This window comes from Hypanus sabinus, chromosome 9 (genome assembly GCF_030144855.1).
Source record: "Hypanus sabinus isolate sHypSab1 chromosome 9, sHypSab1.hap1, whole genome shotgun sequence".
In the NCBI taxonomy this organism is placed as follows: domain Eukaryota; kingdom Metazoa; phylum Chordata; class Chondrichthyes; order Myliobatiformes; family Dasyatidae; genus Hypanus; species Hypanus sabinus.
In genome coordinates, this window is record NC_082714.1 from 165,324,572 (window position 1) to 165,340,592 (window position 16,021).

General features: G+C 43.6%; 1 protein-coding gene across 1 annotated transcript in view; it reads left to right on the top strand.

Moving 5' to 3' along the window:
• The window catches only part of LOC132400007 (large ribosomal subunit protein P1-like), a 36,685-nt gene extending 21,119 nt beyond the window's left edge, over nucleotides 1–15,566 (top strand). Inside the window, exons 2-4 of the mRNA XM_059981051.1 lie at nucleotides 7,074–7,148; nucleotides 8,960–9,083; nucleotides 14,263–15,566. Of these exons, the coding sequence (XP_059837034.1) occupies nucleotides 7,074–7,148; nucleotides 8,960–9,083; nucleotides 14,263–14,342 (279 nt within the window). The 3' untranslated portion in view covers nucleotides 14,343–15,566. The remainder of the gene's footprint in view (nucleotides 1–7,073; nucleotides 7,149–8,959; nucleotides 9,084–14,262) is intronic.
• Nucleotides 15,567–16,021: the final 455 nt, after the last annotated feature.

Sequence of the window (16,021 nt, forward strand, 5' to 3'; positions counted from 1 at the left end):
ATGAAGAACATGAGTCTATGAAAGTGAGTCCATAGGTTGTAGAATCAGTTGAGAATTGGGATGGTATCATGTAAGCAGCATTCACAAGTAAAACGTAAACATAAAATACATGTAATTTAAAAAATTTTTACAAGGAAGAACGCAATTGGAACAAAATAAGATCCATTGTCATGCTCAGTGGCCAAACTACAGAGTAGGATTTTACCACTTGGTTCCAGAACCAAATGGTTCAAGTAGCTGTTCTTGAACCTGGTGCTGACTTCTATACCTCCTGCCTGATGGGAGAGGTGCATCACTGTATCTTTCTCTAGCGGTCTATTCCTCCTCTGCCATTCAACCATATCACAGTTGATGGTGTCATCTTTTCATCTGATCCCTCTAGCTTCTGATTTCATAGCAACTAAAACTTCAGTAACCTCACCTTGAACACATGCAAGAATGGAGCAGTCACAGGATTTGGAGAAAGAATTCCAACTCTTTAAAATGAATGAATTTTCTCCTGCTGATCCAGGACTGTGGCCCAGGTGATAGACTGAAACTCATTAATTTCATTGGAATAATTCAATTTATCTGTACATTAAGTGGAGAGCAGACTTGAGCAGCATGTTTAGTGGACTGAAAGTCTCCTTAACACAATTAACTGATTGCTTTTTCATTCCTATTTGTCTTTTATTGTACCACAAGATGAAATTAATTAATGACCTCAAAGTGAAAGTGCCCCTGAATAGCAGAATCTTGTAATTAAATGCATTCAATTTGAGGGAGAGCCGAATGAGTCCAAAACCAGTATTTTAAATGAAAGTTGGAACCTGAAGAAATCTGGTTTAATTCCTGCTACTATCTGTGAAGAGTTTGTACATTTTCCCTGTGACAGTGAGGGTGTCTTCTAGGTGCTCCAGTTTACTCCTACTTTCCAAAGACACATGAGTTATGGTTAGGTTTAGAGAGTTGTGGGCATGCCAGAAACATAGGGACATTTGCAGGCTGTCCCCAGCAAATCCTCAAATTTTGCTGGTTGTTGACACAAACCGCACATTTGACTGTATGTATCGATGTACATGTGACAAATAAAGCTAATCTTAATCAGCAGGTCAGACAGCATCTCACTTTTGCTCTACACTTTTGCAAGTGTTTTGGGCATCTTCCATTAGATTAGAAAAGAGCAAGTGTACCACCTTTGTTCATATTGTGAGGGATGGAGAAAACAGGCGAGTTAGTAATAGAGAAGATATTAGAAGCTTCTATTAAAGACATTACTACAGGGAACTTAGAAACTTCAAAGTAATCAGACAAATTCAAAGAGGTTTTATGAAAAGGAAATCATGTTTGACCAATTTGTCCATCTTTGTTGTGTTCCATCTTTCATTGATTCTTCTGTGTTTCTTTGAATTTACTGTGAATACCCACAAGAAAATGAATCTCAGGATAGTATATAGTAACCCATGTACTTCGATAATAAATTTACTTTGAACCTTTGAATGTCTGAGTTCTTAGAATAAGGTGTTGTGGATCAGTGGGAACCCATGGATGTGCTCTGCTTAGGTCTGATGCTCTGGGCCTGTCCCCACTGGAGCTTAAGATAATGAGGTGTGATCTTATTGAAGCCTATCACGTATTAAAAATGGACGTGGAGAGGATGTTTACTATAGTGGGTGACTCTAGGACCAGAGGACACAGCCTCGGATTAGAAGGACACCTGTTTAGACCAGAGATAAGGAGGAATTTCTTCTTTGGAATTCATTGCCACAGATGACTGTGGAGGCCAAGTTATTGCATATATTTAAATCAGAGGTTGACAGGTCTTTGATTAGTTAGGGCATCAAAAGTTACAGAGAAACGTGTATTTTTGAAAAAGTAATACATATATTTTTTTCTTCATTATAGGTTAAATGTTTGTTTGTGAATTGCATCGACCTATATTCTCAGACTCCTGTATCTTCCTTTGAATGAGTTTAATGTTTTGAAGTTAAAAAACATAACATGAGAATGGGATTGAGAGGGATAATAAATCAGCCGTGATAGAATGTGGAGCAGACTTGATGGGTTGAATTGCCTCATTCTGCTCCAATGTCTTATGGTTTTATAGTTGTCCATGAGGAGCACTATTCCCAAAACGTCCTACCCACTGATGTTCAATAAACTGAGCTGTTTTGTTGTGGGATTTGCATGGTAGTATTCTAATCACAGTATGTGATATAAGTGGTGATGTTTATTTTGCAATGGGGATTATCTGTTCCTCTGAGACACAGGAGAGAGCAGATGCTGGAATCTGGAGCAATAACAAACTCTCAACAGGTCAGGCAGCAGCTCTACTTTTATCTTTTATTTTGAGATCAAACCCGCCAGTGTTGTAGTGGCATCCACAGTGGACCTCAAGGCCAGTGGTCATAGGTTCAAATTCAGCAGACTCCTTACATATCTGTGCTGGGTTGAGCATCAAGTTAGCAACTTGGTATCGTAAAAAACAGACAAATGCTAAAGAAATGGCAAGGTTGCCACCCGATGTGCCACGAGGCATGAAGCGGACAACTACTATTTTGAGATACAGCATGGTGACAGGTCCTTCAGTCCAATGAGTGCAATTAACCTACTAACCCATACGTTTTTGGAATGTGGAAGAAAACCAGAGTACCCAGAAGAAACCCATATGATCATGAGGAGAATGTACAAACTCCTTGCAGACAGCAGCGGATATGAACCCAGGTCACTGGCACTGTGGTAGTGTTATGCTAACCTTTGTGAAGACAAAGGTATGATCTGTGTTTCGGGTCGAGGCTCTTCATCAGTTATTGGCCTTCACTGAGGCTGCCTCATGCACTGAGTTCTTCCAGCAGCTTGCTAGATGTTGCTTTACTTTTTTGATGTAAGTAGAAATTGTGACGCTGTGTTGAGTGTTGGGAGCAATGTGGAATCAAGCAATACTCAGCACTTCTTATCAGGAAGTGTTTGTGAAGACAGAATGAGTAATTGCTATATGATCTTCACTGGAATGGGTAGCAGCTTGGATTCACCTAGTCTGTGTCCATTCACTCAGGAAACAAAGTCTGTGTGAAGAAAACTGGAAACTGTGACAGATGCTACAGCAATCCCCTGATGCAAAATGGCACAATTTTTCCAGGGAAGCATAATGAAGGCAGAACAGTTACATTCCTGATGTTCCGATCCCGCTGAGCACGCTTGACAGAGACCAGCTTCCTGCAAAGGAAAGAATGGTCTTATCTTGGCAATATTTTAACTCCAGTGGCAGCTCACATGATGAGCTGGTGAATAACAGGGCATAAGGCCTATTATTTGTTAGCTCGCTTTCATATTTCATCTTTTCCCTTCTAATGATTTGGTTTCTCTCTGTAGGTTTTTAAAAACTTCCCAATCCTCTATCTTACCATTAATTTTTGCTTTGTAGTATGCCCTTTCTTTTGTTTTTACAATAGCTTTGACTTCCCTTGTCAGCCACGGTTGTACTATTTTACCATTAGTGTATTTCTTCATTTTTGGATTACACATGTCCTGAACCTTCGTCATTTTTCCCAGAAATGCACAGCATTGCTCCTCTGCTGACATCTCTGCCGGCAGCTCCTACCAATTGACTTTGGCCAACTCCTCTCTCGTACCACTGTAATCTCCTTTACTCCACTGAAATACTGCTTCATCAGACTTTACTTTCTCCTTACCAAATTTCAAGTTGGTCACAATCATATTCTAATCACTGGTTCCTAAGGGATCTTTTACCTTCAGCTCCCTAATTGCCTCTGGTTCGTTACATAACACCTAATCCAGTATAGTTGATCCCCTAGTGGGCTCAATGACAAACTGCTATAAAAAGCCATCTCTTAGGCATTCAACAATCTCGTTCTCTTGAGATCCATTTCCAACCTGATTTTCCCAAGTGACCTGCATGTTAAAATCTCCCATGACTATCATAACATTGCCCTTTTGACTTGCTTTTTCTATTTCCTGTTGTAACCTGTGGTCCACATCCCAGCCACTGTTGGGAGGCCCGTATATAACTGCCATCAATGTCATTTTACCCTTGCAGTTTCTGAACTCAACCCACAAGTATTCAACATCTTCCAATCTTATGTCACATCTTTCTACTGATTTGATGGCATTCTTTACCAGTAGAGCCACACCACCCCCTCTGCCTACCTTCCTATCCCTCCGATATAACATGTAACCTTGGACATTCAGCTCCCTGCTATAATCGTCCTTCGGCCACGGTTCAGTGATGGCCTCAACATCATACCTGATAATCTGTAATAGTGCAACAAGATCATCCACCTTATTTCTTATACTGCACACATTTAGATACAACACTTTGAATACTGTATTTGCTATTCTTTCTGATTCTGCTCTCCTAATAATTTCATACTCAACCTGCTGGCTGCAACTATGTCCTATCACCCGCCTGCCCTTCCTGACCATCTGACTGCACGCTAACTTTACTTTTTTACCATCCGCCCTATCCTGGGTCCCTTCACTCTGGTTCTCACCCACCTGCCAAGTTAGTTTAAACCCTCTCCAAAGGCTCTAACAAATCTGCCCTCGACAATATTGGTCCCCCTTGGGTTCAGGTGCAACCCATCACTTTTGAACAGGTCGTACTTCCCCCAGAAGAAATCCCAATTATCCAAGAACCTGAAGCCCTGCTCCCTTCACCAGCTTCTCAGCCACACATTTATCTGCCAAATCATCTGGTTTCTACCCTCTCTGGTGTGTGGCACAGGCAGCAACCCAGAAATAGCTACCCAGAAGGTCCTGCTTCTCAGCTTTCTACCTAGCTCTCTAAATTCTCTTTTCAGGACCTCATTACTTTTCCTTCCTATGTAATCGGCACCAATATGTATCAAGACATCTGTTTGCTCCCCCTCCCTCTTCAAAATGTTGTGGATGCGATCTGAAACATCTGGGAAGCAACAAAGCATCTGGGTGTCCTGTTCATTTCCACAGGATCTCCTGTCTGTTCCCCTCACTATCGAGTCTCCTATCACTACCGCTTCCTTCTTCACCATGGACCCATGGTCAGTGCCTGTAACCTGGTTGCCGTGGCATTCTCCCAGGAGGTCATTCCTCCACAAAAGTATCCAAAACGGTATACTTGTTTGTGAGGGGAACGGCCACAGGGGTGCTCTGCTCTAACTGTCTGCTTCCATTTCTCCTTACCATCCTCCAGCTACTCGCCTCCTGCAACTTCAGGGTGACTACTTTCCTGTAACTCTGATCAATTATATCCTCGCTCTCCCGTACACACTGAAGGTCATCCAGTTGCTGCTCCAGATCCCTAACACAGTCTTCAAGCAGATGTAGTTTCCTGGGAGACACTGTCTCTCCCAGTTCTCCAATATCTGGCATGAAGAGAATACCACAGCCATTTAAATGGTACAGTAAGAGAGAGGAAAAAAAAACAAAAAGGAAACCTTAACAGACGCTTTACTTAGAACTGACACCTTTTCCTAGCTGAAGCCTCTTTTGAGCCAAAGCCTTTTGCTTCTACTCTCCCCAGTGGCCTACTCCCGACAATGGCCGCTCCACCTATACTTTAGTTCGTAGAGCTCTGTTGATGCCACTGATAGGCCACGTACAATGGACAAACACCCTCAAAGCTCCCTTTTTAAATAACTGCCGCCAACCTGCCAGAAGTACCTCTTGGTGTAGCTCTGTTGATGCTGCTGATAGACTACGTACAATGGACATGCTCCTTAATCCAGGCATCACCTTCTGCATCCTCTCTAATTCTTCAACGTCCTTCTTGTAATGAGGCCATCAGAAGTGAACACAATAACATGGTAGGAGAATGGTGCTGAGAGAGAATTTAAATCAGCCATGATGGAATGGGAGAACAGACTCAATGGGCTGAATGGCCTAATTCTGCCTTATGAGTGGTAACAAAGGCATATGGTATGCCTCCCTTTATTGGTCAAGGCATTGTGTTCAAAAATAAGGAAGCTATATTACAGATTTATAAAACTCTGCTTAGGCCACATCTGGCGTATTGTTTTCAGATCTAGTCTCCCCATTATATGAAGGATGTTGAGGCTTTGGAGAGGGTGTAGGAGAGGTTTACCAGGATGTTGCCTGGATTAGACAGCATGAGAGGTTGGACAGACTTGGGTTGTTTTCTGCGGTGTGGCAGAGACAAGAGACCTGACTGAAAGTTTATAAGGTTATGAAAGACTTAGATGAGGTAGCCAGCAATATCTTTGTCCCAGGATCCAAATATCTAATACCAGAGGGTATGCATTTAGGGTGAGAGGAACTAATTTCAAAGAAGGTGTATAGTTGGAGTTTTTTACAGAGAGTGGTGGGTGACTGGAATGTGCTGCTAAGGGTTGTATTGGAGGCAGATATAATGGGGACGTTTAAGCACCTCTTAAATAGGCATATGAGTATGCAGAAAATAGAGAGATATGGACGTTCTCTTGGCAGAAGGGATATAGTTTGGCACAACTTTGTGTGCTGAAGGGCTTGTTCCTATGTTGTACTGAAGGTTGCTGACCATTGACGTAACATTAAAATAAGGTCCTTTTTTTTGGATGAATGCATAAGATCTCCCACCAGCCGGTATTTTTCCACTCTCAGTTCCTGTAACACTGGGAGGTCCTCAGCTGAATTCTTTTAAACTGAAGCAGTTTTTACACACCATCTGCTTCCCTTTGAGTCTGAATGAAGGCACCTGCTACTGTTACCACACTGGTACTTCCGTTGAGTTCTGAAAAAGATTGGTTTTGTAGTATGTGTACATGAGCTCACTATTTTTGTTTATTTTTACACTACTTGTTTAATTATTCAAAATTTACTTATTATAATTTATAGTATAATTTATGTACTACATTGTTTTGCTGCCACAAAACAACAAATTTCAAGGCATTAGTCAGTGATTAATTTTGACTCTGATCTTTACACCGATGGAGGCCATCTCTGTGGACTGGTTTGGGACAGAAAGAAGTTACAGGTGTGAAGCTCTACAGTCCAGTATGATTTTTCACCAAGAAAAACGCTTGGGTATGCATGGAGAGTACTTTTCTGTTGTTTTCTACTAGCTGTCTCTCATTCTCTTTTACCCCTTCCTGTTACAGGAGGATAAGCTGAATGCTTTGATGAAGGCGGCGGGAGTTACTGTGGAACCCTTCTGGCCCGGCTTGTTTGCCAAGGTACTGCACTCAATTACAATAGGAATGGTTTGTCAGAGTGGAGCAAGGTACAGCACCTCAACTTAGCCCATAGAGTCAGCTAGCTTAAGTGAGCTTCCTCATGCATCAGAGAACCCTTTCCCCATCAGACTGAATCAGCTTATACTCACTAAAGTTTAGAATAATGAGGAAGGGGGATCTCATTGAAATCTACTGAATATTGAAAGGTCTAGATATAATGGATATGGAGAGGATGTTTCCTATAATGAGGGAATCTAGGACCAGGGGGCACAGCCTCAGAACACAAGAAATTCCAGAGGCTCATGTATCCGTGGAATTCATCATTTTAGACAGCTGGAGAGGCCAAGACATGGGTATATCTAAAGTGGAGACTGATAGGTTCTTGATTAGTAAAAGTGTCAAAGGTTATGGGGAGAAGGCAGGAGAACGGGGTTGAGAGGGATAATAAACCTGCCATGATGGAATGGTGGAGCAGACACCATGGTCTGAATGGCCTAATTCTGCTCCTGTGTCTTCTGGTCTTATGGTCCAAATAAAAATCAGAAAGTGAGAATGGGAAGTGATTTGGAGAGTACATCAGTTAGTCAAGGAAATTAAATCTAGAAAACTGCACCCCTAACCTTGGTTCTGCTACCAGTTATAAAAACAATTGTACTTTAGAAGATCAAGTTAAGTTTCCAACTGGAGTGAGCTGGTTTTGAGTAACAAACGAAGGGTGGGAAATACTTAAATGATGTTGCCCACAATTCACAAAGACCAGTAGATCAACCACAGTGACTCTTCAGGAATGCAGCCTTCTGCGTGATCCTGGATAAACTGTAGTAGTTCAATTCTCCGAAGTAGAATTAAAGATATGCAGGGGTGATATCAAAAATCCGGAGCAACACACACAAAATGCTGGAGGAATTCAGCAGGTCAGACAGCATTGATGGAGGGAAATAAACAAAGTTTAAAGTAAAATTATTATCAAAGTATTTATATGTTATCATACATGACTTCAAGATTCATTTACTTGCGGGTAATCACAGGAAAATGAAGAATTACAATGGAATCTTTGAAAAAGCACACATAAACAAAGACTGGCACAAGTCCCACTGGAAGGTCTCAGCCAGATATGTCAACTGTTCATTCCCCTCTAGATGCTGTCTGACTTTAAAACAATGAAGTGATTTGAAGAGTGGAAGTGGGGAGGGTGCTTTTCATTGATTTTGGAATCTAAAAGTGGGGCAAGAAGTAACAAGAGTAGAAAAGTAGGAGGGGTGGGAATGTGGGCCTCATTGCTACACAGAGCAGTTGAAGTGAATGGTATAGATGTGTTAAAGCGAAGCTTGACAACATGAAGGAAGAATATTCAAGATTGTTCATTCTTCTTTACACGAGTGTAAAGAAGAGCGAAGTGATTGTTACTCTGGATCTGATGCAGCATTAAAGTACACAAACAGCATAAGGAACACAGTAATAAATATAAAAGCAATCATATAAAACACAATGTACAAGTAACTGAGCGTGGCCATATATACAGAAGATTAGCTTATATACATAGACTGATTGTACATAAAATGGATGGACAGACTAACAGTGTGAGATGAAGAGGGGTTGGAGGAGGCTTGTGTGGAGTACAAGCATCAGCATTGGGTAGAGGGCCCAAATGGCTTGTTGTTGAATCATAGACTCTAACGGCTGGGACATTGCCAGATTCTGCAGAGGCTGAGTTGTGGGTCAGAAGGCAGTCGAGGGTTTTGGATCCTGTTTGGGATCTCAGCCGCTCTGAGTGGATTTAATTGGGCCTTGTTCTTTTGTGTGACCCACAGGCTCTGAGCAACGTGAACATTGGCAGCCTGATCTGTAACATCGGGGCTGGTGGTCCCGTACCCCTTGGTGCTTCCTCTCATGGTGGAGCAGCTGCAGCTGGGGTGGCTTCTGCAGCTGCCGATGGTAAGTCTGGGCCAAAACTTGCTTCTGGAACCATGCAGAATTCTTTATTGCAGCACCTTTAACCCCTGGTGTCAGTGACAAACACACTCACCGACACAATACAGATATGTCCCATTAACTATGCTGAGCATAGACGGTGAATACAGTCCGTCTTTTCCCCAGTGACAGTGATTCAGGAACTAGAGGGCAAAGGGTTAAGGAGAGAGGGGAGAAATTTAATAGGAGCTTGAGGGTCAGCTTTTTTCCACATAGAGGTCAGTGGTCTGGAAGTCAAGACCTGATGGCTGAAGCCCCTGGGTCAGCACGTCCACAAGTTGGAGGCCTGATGTCTGAGGGGTCAGAGGCTAGAGGCAGCCTGTCTTGGAGATGGAGGTCTGTGTGTGTGAGAGAGTGAGTGGGTGGGAAATGCGTTTGTATTGCTGTTGTTGAGTTGTTGTTGCTGCTTGTGTTGTTCTGATGAACCTTGTGGACATGCTATGTCGGTGCTGGAATTCAATCAGAATCAGCTTTGATATCACTGGCATTTGTCATGAAATGTGTTGTTTTGGGGCAGTGCTACAATGCAGTACATCAAACTACAAATTATATAAGTAGTATATATATTTAGAACCATAGAACATTACAGCATAAAAACAGGCCTTTTGGCCCTTCTTGGCTGTGCCGAACCATTTTTCTACCTAGTCCCACTGACCTGCACCTGGGCCATATCCCTCCATACACCTCTCATCCATGTACCTGTCCAAGTTTTTCTTAAATGTTAAAAGTGAGCCCACATTTACCACTTCATCTGGCAGCTCATTCCACACTCCCACCACTCTCTGTGTGAAGAAGCCCCCCTCCCAAATGTTCCCTTAAACTTTCCCCCCTTAACCCGTGTCCTCTAGTTTTTTTCTCCTCTAGCCTCAGTGGAAAAAGCCTGCTTGCATTCACTCTATCCATACCCATCATAATTTTATATACCTCTATCAAATCACCCCTCATTCTTCTACGCTCCAGGGAATAAAGTCCTAACCTATTCAACCTTTCTCTGTAACTCAGTTTCTCAAGTCCCAGCAACATCCTTGTAAACCTTCTCTGCACTCTTTCAACCTTATTAATATTCTTCCTGTAATTCGGTGACCAAAACTGCACACAATACTCCAAATTCGGTCTCACCAATGCCTTATACAACCCCACCATAACATTCCAACTCTTATACTCAGTACTTTGATTTATAAAGGCCAGTGTACCAAAACCTCGCTTTACTACCCTATCTACCTGTGATGCAACTTTTAGGAAATTTTGTATCTGTACTCCCAGATCCCTCTGCTCTACTGCACTCCTCAGTGTCCTACCATTTACCTCGTATGTTCTACCTTGGTTTTTCCTTCCAAAGTGCAACACCTCACACTTGTCTGTATTTTTAAAAAATAAATTAAGTAGTGGAAAATAGAGGGAGAATAGTGAGGTAGTGTTCAGGGATTCAATGTCCTTTTAGAAATCTGATGGCAGAGGAGAAGAAGCTGTTCCTGAAACGTTGAGTGTGGGTCTTCAGGCTCTTGTGCCTCCTTGATAGTAACAATGAGAAGACGGTAGATCCTGGGTGATGGGGGTCATTAATGATGGATGTTACCTTTTCGAGGCATCACCTTTTGAAGGTGTCCTTGATGCTGGGGAGCCCAGTGCCCATGATGGAGCTGGCTGAGTTTACAACTTCCTGCAGCCTGTTATTCAGACATTCCACAGGTGATGTGTCGGCGGTAATTATTCAGAGATTCCACAGGTGACGTGTCGACGGTGATTATTCAGAGATTCCACAGGTGACGTGTCGGCGGTGATTATTCAGAGATCCCACAGGTCACGTGTCGGCGGTGATTATTCGGAGATCCCACAGGTGACGTGTCGGCGGTGATTATTCAGAGATCCCACAGGTGACGTGTCGGCGGTGATTATTCAGAGATCCCACAGCTGACACGTCGGCGGTGATTATTCAGAGATTCCACAGGTGACGTGTCGACGGTGATTATTCAGAGATTCCACAGGTGACGTGTCGGCGGTGATTATTCAGAGATTCCACAGGTGACGTGTCGGCGGTGATTATTCAGAGATCCCACAGCTGACGTGTCGGCGGTGATTATTCAGAGATCCCACAGCTGATGTGTCGGCGGTGATTATTCAGAGATTCCACAGCTGATGTGTCGGCGGTGATTATTCAGAGATTCCACAGCTGATGTGTCGGCGGTGATTATTCAGAGATCCCACAGGTGATGTGTCGGCGGTGATTATTCGGAGATCCCACAGCTGATGTGTCGGCGGTGATTATTCAGAGATCCCACAGGTGATGTGTCGGCGGTGATTATTCGGAGATTCCACAGCTGATGTGTCGGCGGTGATTATTCGGAGATCCCACAGGTGATGTGTCGGCGGTGATTATTCGGAGATCCCACAGGTGATGTGTCGGTGGTGATTATTCGGAGATTCCACAGCTGATGTGTCGGCGGTGATTATTCGGAGATTCCACAGCTGATGTGTCGGCGGTGATTATTCGGAAATTCCACAGCTGATGTGTCGGCGGTGATTATTCGGAGATTCCACAGCTGATGTGTCGGCGGTGATTATTCGGAGATTCCACAGCTGATGTGTCGGCGGTGATTATTCGGAGATCCCACAGGTGATGTGTCGGTGGTGATTATTCAGAGATCCCACAGGTGATGTGTCGGTGGTGATTATTTCAGAGATCCCACAGGTGATGTGTCGGTGGTGATTATTCAGAGATTCCACAGGTGATGTGTCGGTGGTGATTATTCAGAGATCCCACAGGTGATGTGTCGGTGGTGATTATTCAGAGATCCCACAGGTGATGTGTCGGTGGTGATTATTCAGAGATTCCACAGGTGATGTGTCGGTGGTGATTATTCAGAGATCCTACAGGTGATGTGTCGGCGGTGATTATTCAGAGATCCCACAGGTGATGTGTCGACGGTAGTTTTTCAGAGACTTCTTCAAATTGGCCTGATTGAAATCCCACAGAATACTCAGAAAGGCATCAGGGTATGGTTTTTGTGCCTACTGATTACATTATATAGCTCCTCTAGATTCTGCCTGACGTTGGCCTAAGGTGGAATGTACCCTGCTACCAGGATGATGGTAGAAAACTGCCTCAGACATTTGACTGATCAATGTTCCAGTTTGTGTGACCAGGACAGAGAGAGAACCATGTCTGTGCACCATGATGAGTTAATCATGAAACATTGTCCCCCTCCTCTACCTTTAAAAGACTCAGCTGTCCTGTCTCTGTAGAAAATGGTTTAGCCACCAGGCTGCAGCACTGTGTCCTAAATTGAGGGGGCAAACCATATTTCTGTGAAGTGTACAGCAATCCCTGATGTCCCTCTGGCACTGCAATCTTGCCCTGAGGTCTTCTCTTTTGCTCTCCAGAGACTACATTCAGCAGCAGGATGGTCAGGAGTGAAGTTAAAGCCTCGGTGTTTCAACCATGCTTGTAAACCAGCAGACTATCTCTGCTTTCATTTTCTTAATGGAAAACTGCACTTGCAACCTGAGTCTGCAGTCCGAGAGTTATTGATTTATTTACTTATTTTTGAATATTGATGGATTTTTTTTAAAGTCTTAAATTGATGCCGCTTACTTAAGTGCCCGTGGCTGTTACTGTGGATTTGACCTGCAGTAGTCCTAAATGGGAATATTTGTTGATTCCCTTTGCAGCTGCACGTGGAGTTGCTACTTATTGCTGCCGTCTTAAATAAATAATATAAATTAAATGCTGAAGGAAATGGCTGAGGCAGATACATTAGTGATAGTTAAAGGACAGTTGGATAGGTACTATGGATAGGAAAGGTTTTGAAGATTAAGGGCGATGGGCACCTTGGGTGGCAGGGACAACTTGGTGGGGGGGGGGGGGGGTAGGGCCTGTTTCCACTCTGTGTAACTCTGACTCTATGTGCCATCTCTCCTCCACTCACTTGCTGAGTCCTATCAATCCACACCCAGACCATACCGTTCATACCCCTCCCATCCAAGTACTTACCAAAACTTCTTTTAAATGTTGCATTTGAACCCACATCCATCATCTAGCAGCTTGTTCCACACTCACCACACTCTGAATAATGAACACATACAAACAAGCTGGATGAACTCAGCAGGTCGAGCAGCATCCGTTGAAATGAGCAGTCAAAGTTTCGGGCTGAGACCCTTCGTCAGGACTGAAGAAGGAGGGGGCAGGGGCCCTATAAAGAAGGTGGGGGGAGGGTGGAAGGTGCCAGGTGAAAAACCAAACAGAGGAAAGATCAAGGGGTCGGGGAGGGGATAGGCAGGAGAGGTGAAGAAGCAATGTAAGGGGAAAGCACTATGGGTAGTAGAAGAAGGCAGAATCATGAGAGAGGTGCTAGGCAGCTGGAAGAGGAGGCAGAGTGAAAGTGGAATGGGGGAAGGGAGAGGGAGGGAATTACCGGAAGTTGGAGAATTCGATGTTCATACCAAGGGGCCGGAGACTACCCAGACGGTATATGAGGTGTTGCTCCTCCAACCTGAGTTTGGCCTCATCATGGCAGTAGAGGAGTAATGAAGCTCCCCCCCCCCCATGTTCCCCTTAAATATTCCACCCTTCACCCTTAACTTATGACCTCTAGTTGTAGTCTAACCCAATCAAAAGGGAAAGAGACCTGCTTGCATTTACCCTTCTATACATTGTATATCTCTATCAAATCTGTCCCATTCTCCTACTCTCCAGGGGAAAAAACTACTAACTTACTCAATCTAACCTATAAACCAGGTCCTCAAGCCTCAGAAACATCCTTGTAAATTTTCTCTGCGCTCTTTCAATCTTATTGAAAGAGCATATGTCGAAGTATGTTGTCATTGGAATAAATAATTTTTAAGAACTATAAATTACAACAGTGTGTATGTGAGAGAAAGAGAGAGTGGGGGGGGGCAGAGGGAGCGGGGGAGAGATTGGGGTCCTCAATGCTGGATGCTGTGTTTTCGAGGCATCAGCTCTTAAAAGTGTCCTTGATACTGGGATGGCATCATGATAGAAATAGTTGAGTTTACAACTTTATGCAGCTTTTTCTGATCCTGTGCAGTCACCCCTGCACATGGGCGGACTTTAGCATGGCTTTCCCTTTTTCTTCATCCATTTGTAGTTGCCAAAGCCAACATGACCTGTATTTCTTGTCCATAGCTGAAGAGACAAAGGCCGAGGTGAAGGAGGAATCAGAGGAGTCTGACGAAGACATGGGCTTTGGGCTTTTCAATGAATAGTCTGAACCTACCAAGAAAGAACAAAGAGCTTCCCATCCAGTGATTCCCAACGCCCAAGCCAACCTGAGATCACCAAATGGACAGGAAAGGAGATGCCATTGTATGTTTGTCACACTCAAATCTGTGTCTATTGATGTGCAGATGCTGACCGTGTTGCTGTTGATGCCATATGGAGTGTGTTATGAGTGACAATGGAACCACAGGTATGTCCCAGGTGCTGGCTGGGGATTTGGGAATTTGGAAATTGGATCTTCCCATTCCTGCACTCATCCCTTGCACTTTAATCTCCTTCTAGCACGTGCCCTCTAATAGCACGTGGCACAGAGTAGATGTAACAACCTGCCCTCAAGTGAATGAAGTCCTGTAGAGAGGGTCACTGGAGAATTTAAATGGAGGAGAGAGGGAGGAGAGATGCTCTCCTCCTCATGCCCCCTAGTGAATACAGTCCTGTAGACAGGGTCACTAGAGATTTTAGTTGGTGGAGAGAGGGAGGGGAGATGCTCTCCTCCTCCTATAAATGCACTGGTCAGAAAGTATAACATTCCATAATTTTATTATCTATTACATTTCTAAAGTTTAAGTATAGTTTTATTTTTCTTAATACCTCAAAATAATTTATTATAGTGCTCTGTGGCTGTGGTTATGAGCGAGGAGTGCCTCTTGACAGTGGTTGACAGAAGATGGAGCTATGCACTTTACTGCAGTTTGCACTGTTTTAACATTTCCTGTGATGTGATTTTACACCTTAGAAAGATATTTGCTGCTTGTGTAAGTAACTTGGGGGAACTGTTTTCTTGGCAGCCCTGGGCTATAACCTCACTGCACTGGGACCTGATTACAGGGTGTTCCAGCTGCTCTCAGAATGAAGCCTGTTTCTATTAGCAAGTGAGGGCGGCCCCTCTGAGCTGAGACGACTCTATTATCCAATGAGAGTGGTCCCTGTGAAAAGAGGCAACTCTACTTTCCAATGGGCTGCGTTAAATTGGTAACACTGCATTTTAAAAAATAAATTAAAATTGACAATAGCTGTAACTAAACTTTCAACTCTGAAGAAATCACTGTAATATTTGTTTGTACCCTTCACCAGCTGCGACTGCAGAATGTCTAACGATGGTGGGGCTAATACGGTTGAAGCGCCTGTAATGTGCTGTAGGTTTCTATGTTCTGTGAATATCTGCTATCCCTTTTTCCAACAATGTGAAAATAAAAACTATAATTCCCTCAGATCTCTTTCGTTTCTTGACTTCGATATAAGTAATGATTTTAAGCTCATTCCTGGAAGAAAAGAAGATTCTGCAGATACTGGAAATCCAAACCAATGCGAGAATGCAACAGGTCAGGAGGCAGCATCAATGGAGGGAAATAAACAGTCGATGTTTCAAGCTGCTGGCCCTTCATCAGATTGGAAAGGAAGGGAGGAAAAGCCAGAATTCAAAGGTGTTGGTGGAGGGTGGGGGTAATGAGCTGGTAGGTGACAGGTGACACTAGGTGAGGGGAAGTTGGGTAGGTGGGATATGACAATAAGCTGAGAGGTGACAGGTGGAAGTGGTAAAGGGATAAAGAAGAAGGAACCTGATGGGAAAGAGCAGTGGACCATGGGGAAAAGGGAAGGAGGAAGAGCACCAGAGGGAGGTGATGGGCAGGTGAGGAGAAGAGATGGGACTGAGAGGATAGGGCAG